The sequence below is a fragment of the Squalius cephalus genome, assembly GCF_949319135.1.
Source record: "Squalius cephalus genome assembly, chromosome: 24".
NCBI classification, from domain to species: Eukaryota; Metazoa; Chordata; class Actinopteri; order Cypriniformes; family Leuciscidae; genus Squalius; species Squalius cephalus.
The window spans coordinates 20,801,160-20,810,137 of record NC_137145.1 but is presented as its reverse complement, the minus strand read 5'-3'; the positions used below and the strand labels follow the sequence as shown (position 1 = coordinate 20,810,137).

At 36.1% G+C, this 8,978-nt stretch overlaps 1 protein-coding gene across 1 annotated transcript; it reads left to right on the top strand.

Moving 5' to 3' along the window:
- Positions 1-565: 565 nt before the first annotated feature.
- Positions 566-8,973, top strand: gmcl1 (germ cell-less, spermatogenesis associated). The gene is made up of 15 exons (XM_079860429.1): positions 566-817; positions 1,246-1,432; positions 3,352-3,475; positions 3,574-3,670; positions 3,779-3,876; positions 5,363-5,475; positions 5,555-5,620; positions 5,694-5,778; positions 6,464-6,554; positions 6,626-6,766; positions 6,951-7,020; positions 7,102-7,177; positions 7,257-7,402; positions 8,006-8,093; positions 8,183-8,973. The coding sequence occupies exons 2-15, from the start codon at positions 1,257-1,259 to the stop codon at positions 8,324-8,326; spliced, it is 1,515 nt and encodes a 504-aa protein (XP_079716555.1). The 5' UTR covers positions 566-817; positions 1,246-1,256; the 3' UTR covers positions 8,327-8,973.
- Positions 8,974-8,978: the final 5 nt, after the last annotated feature.

The window sequence follows — 8,978 nt, the reverse complement described above, 5'->3', positions numbered from 1 at the left end:
AAAGTGCACTGTAAAAAGTATATGATTAATAATTACAACATGTTTTTACATTGCTTTAACTCATCAAAATAAGTTAAGCAATTAAGTTCAGCTTTTTTAAAACCAATTTTAAAAGTAATTTTAATGCAATTTAAATTGAAATGACTTAAACATCCAAGTTGATTTTACTTAAAAATTAATGGCAGCAACTTTGTTTTTTTACAGCGATTGTTTATTGCACAGTGTATTATGTGTAAAGCGTTTCAAATAATTTAATTGATTTATATAAATAATTAAATTCAAAATATTTATCGTTTTATGCTTATTGTACATTTATAATACAAGGCAGAGAGACAACTAACCACTGAGATGAACGCTAAATAATAAAACTTAGATAAAATGTCAACACAACATTTAACGTAGAATTACACTAAACAAGACGGTAAAATAATATATTTTTTATGACATAGAAGAACATAAACAGTCAATCTTTTTTATTTTCGTAAAAAATTAACGATTTCATAATTCATAACAAAAAAGAGAGTTGTTTTGTTTTTCAGTGTGCGGAAAGTGTTGCGGCGTCTCCGCGACAGGAGGGGCAGCAGCGCCCGATGACCAGCACACACCGCCGTGACGTGGAGGAGAGACACATACCTCTGTTATTTAGCAGTCTGCTGTTGTTTCAAACTGCTGCTTAATTCATTATACATTAAACAGACGATTTTGATGCTGTAACAGCCATAATATGCGTTCATAACACGGCTAATAATGCATTTGCGCAGCGCTTGAGGAGCAGAGTCCAGGGTGTGTCCAGTGTTTTGAGAGGCAGAAGCGTGTGGTGAGTGTTTACAAGAGGCCAGATTTATGGTTCTTAACATACACACGACTTTAATACACAGCTTATGGAAAAATAATAAGCTCTTGATGGTGAAATAATTATTCTGACAGCATAAAGTCACTGTTTCTGTACTAAACCAAGACTGGAGCTTCACAGGACCTAAATGAAACCACTGCAAAATGAAATTTAGGCTAAATAACTTTAGATATTGCAAGCTAAGTAAATTGAGCAGTGGAAAGGGATCTCACTCACCACCTGTCACCTGACTTCACGCCCTGACATCCATACAGTGCTTAAATTGAATGATGTTTAGGCTTTCTGCAAGTGGTACCAAGTTAAAATGCATTGGTTGTACAGCTGTCATGCCAGGTCAGTGGTGTTGTGAAGCAGTTTAGTTACATGACTAAATGAGTAGTGTTTGTCTGTAGGCTGAATAATCATGGGTTCACTCGGGAGCCGCTTCCAGTCGTCGGCCCGGGGCCCGGAGGAGGCCCTGGAGAGGCAGTGCGCTGGAAACAGACACAGCTGTGAGTGCAGGAAGAGGAAACGCAGCTCCCGCTGTGAGTGTGACAGCGAGCCGGACGAAGAGGACAGCCAGCTGGACACGCCACGCAGGTCAGACTCAGAATACACACACCGCTGCCGCTCAGAAGATTGGGGTCGGTCGATAAGAAGTTTTGGTTTTTGAAAGAAGTCTCTTACGCTCACAGTCCTGCATTAATTTGATCAAAAATACAGTGAAATATTGTTACAATTTAAAATAACTGTTTTCATATATTTTAAAATATCATATGATTGCAAAGCTGAATTTTCAGCATCATTACTCCAGTCTTCAATAGCTATGTTTCCATGATTTTTTTTCTCTTGAACACATGGGATGTAAACGTTGCTTTATTCGCCAATATTTTATGTGATATTTCAATTTTGACGCTTAGGTTACATTCACAACTTTGAGCTAATGTCACATTATCCTTCAGAAATCATCCTAATGTGCTGATTTGCTGCCCAAGAAACATTTCTTGTTATAATCAATGTTGGAAACCGTTGTTTTGCTTTATATTTTTGTGGAAATTGTTTCTTTGATGAATAGAAAGTTCTAAAGAACAGCATTTACAGTCAAACCAATATATTTGTTTTACTAGTGGGTGCAGGACACTCTAGTTCATTTATATAAGTGAGGATAGCAAAATAAAGTAAACTGTGACACATTATACCCAAATTTTCTTCATACAGTAGAGTACCAGTAAAGTCTATACAAATTTGGGACCAAAAATTATTCAGACACTTTGACCTGGCCATGTTTTCTGTATTTGCTAATGCGAAGTTTTTACACCTCAGACTGAACAAAGTGAAGCATTGCTTGTTAATTGGTTGAGCTAAATTGTTATTATCTAATTGTGTTTTTAAATTTAACAGCTGACAGCCATTCAACATAATTAATGTGTGAGACAGTCTAACAGAAGGATGGCCAAAACCAGTGAAATAGCAATTGATTTAATAACTCTGAGTTCTTGTCATATTTTATTACCATTTTCTCAACTATAGCGAATAAACTGTGATAATGTGAGAAATGTTGAAGGTGTCAGAATACATTTTAGTTTGACTGTATTTGAAATATAAATGTCTTAAAGGGGTGGTTCAGGATTTTGGACATCGGACCTCATTTAAGTTAGCCTGGGTGTTATTTATCAGTGGAGACAGTTTTCAACATTTTTCATCCAGTCCTTCCAGTTGCATAGTTCGCCGGTGCTAGGCTAGCGCGAGTCAATGGTAACTGCTAGCCTGCCATTAAAACAGTTTTACCCACTCCACAGTACACCAAAATCAAATAAATTATAACGCCAGACTATCGATGTAAATGTCTGTTGAGAGAATAATGTTAGAAATCAAACTACCCTTTCATCGCATTGCAATAGTTATACTTTGTTCCCTGTATTTATTAGCACATCTACAGCAGCGGCGGAGTGATATTAAGTTACCTAGGCAACCGAGACTACTACTAGCTAGAGTCCCGACTGTAGTGCGCTTCTGTTCTGTGTTTACTTTTCGGCGCAGTACTAACCGGAGCAAAGTAAAACTCCGCCGCTGCTGAGAAACTAGTTCCTGTAAATGTAATGCGATCATTGAGATGCAAGAGTAGTTTGATTTCTAACCTTATTCTCTCAACAGACATTTACATCGATAGTCTGGCGTTATAATTTATTTGCTTTTGGTGTACTGTGGAGTGGGTAAAACTGTTTTAATGGCAGGCTAGCAGTTACCATTGACTCGCGCTAGCCTAGCACCGGCGAACTATGCAACTGGAAGGACTGGGTGAAAAATGTTGAAAACTGTCTCCACTGATAAATAACACCCAGGCTAACTTGGAAATGAGGTCCGATGTCCAAAATCCTGAACCACCCCTTTAACTGTCACTTTTGATCAATTTAATGCATCCTTGTTGAGTCAAAGTATTCATTTCTTTCTTTTATAATAATAAAATAATAAAAAATAATTGAATAGATGTCTAATTTTTGTTTTTTTTCTGCGGACAGGAAGAAGTTGAAAAGCACCTCTAAGTACATCTACCAGACGCTATTCCTGAATGGAGAAAACAGTGACATCCAGATCCGTGCCCTGGGGCAGGAGTGGAACCTGCATAAAATATACCTGTGTCAGGTTGGTCCAGCTGTTCACTTCTCCTGATAACAGACTACTCATTTCACTCTTGATTTAAATGTTTTTTTTCCCCCTTTCATTTTCCTGTTTGAAAACAGTCTGGCTATTTCTCCAGCATGTTCAGTGGATCCTGGAAGGAGTCTAACATGATGGTTATTGAGCTTGAGATCCCAGACCAAAATATTGACACTGAGGGTGAGGATTTTACACCGCCTTGATGCAATGAACACATTTAAGTTGTTGTATTTGTATTGTGGACACCAAACATTCATATCCTGACCTTGTTTTCTGCTCCATCTGTAGCCCTGCAAGTGGTTTTCGGGTCACTCTACAGGGATGACGTATTGATCAAACCAAGTCGGGTTGTTAATATTCTCGCTGCTGCTTGTATGCTTCAGTTGGTGAGTATGTCTAGGGTTAAAAACAGCGTCTGATCCGTAAAGATATGCGATTTCTCTGTCACGTGCCCAATCTTACATTTTTGATCATGTGCACACATTTTTATTTATTGCAAACTTTTGCTTTCCAAAAATGTGGTTGTGAATTCTGCTAATCAACTTGTTAGCAACGTAAAGTTATCTAATCCACTAGAATTACTTTTGATAGTCATAGTGACATATCCGTATGAATGGGTTTTGCCATCTATGCTGTAATTTTTCAGCGAAAGTTTTAATGAATGTATGGCTGTCTTAGAGTTTCAGTTCGATTTTAATAACTATAATGTCTATGTGTTATTGAGCTACTATTCAAAGGTTTGGGTTTAGTATGTAAAAAAGAAAAAAAGAATTAGTAATTTTATTCAGCAAGGATTCATTAAATTGATCAAAAGTGATAGTCAAGACATTTAAAGGGATGGTTCGGAAGTAATTTCAACCCAGGGTCCTTTGCACCATGACCTCGAGGCAAACACCCCCCCAGAAGCTTTTTTTCCCAAATCACGGAAGTGACCTCGACGTCCGGGTTAGCGTTAGCATAAGCCATCAGGCAAGTGTTATTTAAATAAACTCCTGATGTACTTACAAACTTTCCAATGCCTTGTTTTATGAGTACAGAACCTATTTGTAGTACTGTAGAAGTTTGGTACCATTATTAGTGGGGTCATTTACGAGATACAACCTTGGATCCATTAGCGCCTGCACTAAGCCATCCGGCTGATTTCTCTAAATAAGCTCTAACTTTAATAATGTTCGACCAAAGGAATAAAAGCTTCTGGGGGGGTGTTTGGCTCGAGGTCATGGTGCAAAGGACCCTGGGTTGAAATTACTCTGAACCATCCCTTTAAAATGTTACAAAAGATTTCTATTTCCACAAAAATATTTAGGCACAACTGTTTTAAACATTGATAATAATAATAATCATCTGATTTCTGAAGGATCATGTGACAGTGAAAACTGGAGTAATGATGCTGAAAATTCATCTTTATATCACAGGAATAAATTAAATTTCATAATTATATTACAAACAAAAAACTGTTATTTTAAATTGTAATAATAATTTTCAGTATTATCGTTTTTGTGTGTTTTTATCAAATACTTGCAGCCTTGGTGAGAATGAGACTTCTGTTAAAACAGACCCCAAATATTTTTTATTTTTTTCATTTGTAAAGAGCTTATCTGAAAAATGTGTAATAGTTTATATTTATAATATGATTCTTGTGTTTTTAACAAGTGCAAACGTTGACAAGGCAATACAAATCTGAACTAGTGGAATGTCAAGACAAGCAGAAAAAATCCTCACTGCTGCAGAAAGCGACAAATGCACAGCCAATCAGAAACACCTTAGCAACCAGATAGCAACACCCCTATAGCCACCAACTACACTTTTAATCACTGGTGCAGGTTGTCTTTCTAGTGTCATCCTTAATAATATGCCTTTTGTCTTTCCCAGGATGGATTGATCCAGCAGTGTGGAGAGACCATGAAGGAGAACGTGAATGTGAAGACCGTGTGCAGCTATTATAACTCAGCCACCATGTACGGCTTGGACTCCGTCATGAAGAAGTCAGTAGTCTTGTTTGATTCCCTTCATTATTCTCCACCACTCTTGTGACATAATGAGCATGTCGCATGTGCACTGCAGGTGTTTAGAGTGGCTCCTCAATAACCTCATGACGCATCAGAACGTGGACCTCATGAAGGAGCTCGGGTACAGTCTTACTTTATGCATCTGAAGGTTTAGTTTTTATAAATGTTTGGTCTCATTTAGTATGTGTGTGTAGGGTGGAAATTATGGAACAACTTATTCAGTCTTCCGATCTGTTCGTAATGCAAGTGGAGATGGATGTCTACACAGCACTGAAAAAGGTAGGTGATGTGGGACATGATCCACGTGTCTTCTGCCCCCTGCTGGTTTCAACATGCTTCAGGAAGTAGACGGAAATTTAATACATTTAAATTTATTTTTGATGATTGTGAGAAAATAATAACAAAAGAACAACAATATATGGAGAAAAAAAGAATACACTTTATACTGTTACTGATATTTCTAAACATAATGTTTAGTGGATTTAAGAAAGCAACTTGTGTTTTCTTAATATTTCATACATTAATTATAGAACATTTGGGTTTAAAATATGATGCAACACGTGTGTGTGTATATATATATATATATATATATATATATATATATATATATATAAAAATTACTTAACTGTTTTCTACATTGATAATAATAATGTTTCTGGAGCATATTAGAATGATGCTGAAAATTCAGCTTTGCATCACAGGAATAAATTACATTTTAAAATAAATTTAAATAGAAAACAGTTTTCTTTTTTATTGTAATTATATTTCACAATATTGCTGTTTTTACTGTATTTTTGAGCAAATTAATGCAGCCTTGGTGAGCATAAGAGACTTCTTTCAAAAACATAAAACATTTTTAATGTTTCCAAACTTTTAAAGAATGAATGTCAGGCTTTATAGGGTTACAATTAGGCACTGAAATTACATCACAGCTTATTATTATTTTTTTAACTCTGTTTTTCAGTGGATGTTCTTGCAGCTTAATCCATCCTGGGACGGTCCTATCAAACAGCTTCTGCTCGATGCTGATGCCTGGCTGTGTAAAAGAAGAAGTGGTACGTTACACGCATACAAATGCTCAAACACATTTCTATAATCTTCCTCTAACTGCCACACTTGTACACAGAGGTTGGAGAGCAGGAGCCCTTTCTGAACTCGGATGACGGGATGCCCTTCGTGCCCGTTTTCCGACTCATCCGCCTGCAGTACATCATTAATGACCTGGCCTCCGCCCGCATGCTGGAACGGGACAACATCCTACCGCCCGGTGACTCTCCTCTTGACTTCCAGAACTTGCATGAATCCAGTCAGATTAAATATTTTTGAGAAAGCTTTTGCTATTTTTCTGTGTAGTATGCATCATCTTGTCCTGAAACGGTCCATTGTTATCCGAGGTGGATATTAGTGGGGCGTATATATATTAACCCGACTTCCTCTTGTGTGTTCATCAGAGTGGCTGAGCACCGTGTACAAACAGCAGTGGTTCGCCATGCTGAGGACAGAACATGATAATGATAACGGGTGAGAGAACGTCCAACACCTGCACTGCTACACATTAAACATGTGGTTTGAATTGCAAATGAGTGAATCTGATGGTTACAGACCACAAGAGGCCAATAAAGAGGAGTTTGAGCTGAACAGCATGCGCTGTGGACGAAAACTGACCAAAGATGGAGATGTGAGTTGAACTCTTGCTATACAGTATATTGCATATTTTTGTTTTGAATAATATTTATGTGTTTTTGTTGTCTCTACAGTATTGTTGGCGATGGACGGGGTTCAATTATGGTTTTGACCTGCTGGTGACTTACACAAATCGCTTCATAATCTTTAAGAGAAACACCCTCAGTCAGCCATGTGGAGGCGCTGTCAGCTTACAGCCACGACGCCACCTTGCGTACCGGTGAGCTGTTACACATCTGGTTATTTTTCTCATATTATATTACATTGCGTTACATTATGAAGGAATGAGTATTATAATATAGCAGTTTATCTTATACATCTTCCTACAGACGGTCTAAACTACAAATAATAATAATGTTTGCTTGTATATGTTTGTACATGCTGTACATATATGGACATTGTTTCTTAGTAATAAAATTGTCCATTTATAGAAAATAATTAATGTTATTAAAAATGAATATATGTATATGCTTTGAATAATTTATAAATTCATTAAATTATTGAATAATTTAAATTACTTTATAATTAATTAATTATTTAGTAACTAATATATTTAATAATAAATTATTAAAAATAAATTCTATATTAAATAATAGTAAAAAATGTTAAATGTATTTTTAAATCAGTTTTTAATATGGTACTAAGCATAATTATTATTTTTTTTTTTTTTTATTAATATTGTATAATTAATAATTTCAGTTACTTTATAATTCATTTTGAAAATTATTTCAAGTTAATATTTAAGTAAATAATACATTTTTAAAAATATCAAATATATTTTTACTTCAGTATTTAACCTAATTATTATTTATTTCTTTTTCAGATTGCGCCTTGCTTCCTTTGATAGCAGTGGAAAAGTGGTTTGCAGCCGGTCAACCGGCTACCAGCTTGTGACCCTTGAAAAAGACCAGGTATTCTGTCATCGTAACGTCAAATATAAAATCATTTTGTTTGCAGTTACTTGACTTGACCGAAGTACTTCTTTGTGTCGCATTGACAGGAATATGTGGTGATGAACCTGGACAGCCGGCTCTTGTCTTTCCCTCTGTATGTGTGCTGTAACTTCCTCTACACTTCTCCGTCCAGTGAGAGGAGAGGCGACACACCAGAGGCAGAGAGCAGCAGCGCACGCTGTGTGTCGTGACCCAACACCGCCTCTAATCGAGCCCCTTTTTATTATTTATGTTCTGTTAACCTCATGTATATTATTTCATTCATTTTATTTGTATCCTTAATTTGTAAATAGTCAGGTGCCTTTTAAATAATTTACTATATATCAGTATCAGAGCTCCTTGTGAGTGAGTGCTCTTTGATTCTGTTTGTAAATTATTTGTTGAAAGTTGTCTTATATTTAAACATTTCTCATTGTTATTGTTAGGCTGGTTGTTAATTGGTCAGGCATTCCCACATTTTTTTCTTTACAAAAAAAAAAGAAAAAAGGACTGAATATTGGTTTTGTACTGTTCCAGTCGTTTGAAATTGGTGCTAACATGATAGTTGTTGTTTTAGTCAATGCATGCTGATGTAGGATCAGTGACGGTTGAACAGGCATGTGTTTGTTTACCAGCAGGGCATTTCAAGTGACTTCCACAAGTGTCCAATGAAAATTTATACACAATGTGTTTTTGGTGAAATGTAAATATTGTTGGACCAAAGCATCGTATGATAGAAATTCTTATGAGATGTACATTAAAACAGAACTGACTGAAGGAATTGTTAATTTTTTATCCAGTATGAAAAACATCTCATTCTCACTTCAGTGCAGTAATAAAACTGGCCTAGAACATTTTCAATGA

What these genes read in the sequence shown, in the direction of transcription:
- gmcl1 (XM_079860429.1), top strand. Translation starts at nt 1,257, where the DNA reads ATGGGTTCACTCGGGAGCCGCTTCCAGTCGTCGGCCCGGGGCCCGGAG. An exon ending in GACCTCATGAAGGAGCTCGG is followed by an intron (nt 5,621 to 5,693) that starts GTACAGTCTTAC and finishes ATGTGTGTGTAG; the next exon opens with GGTGGAAATTATGGAACAAC. An exon ending in GGACAACATCCTACCGCCCG is followed by an intron (nt 6,767 to 6,950) that starts GTGACTCTCCTC and finishes TGTGTTCATCAG; the next exon opens with AGTGGCTGAGCACCGTGTAC.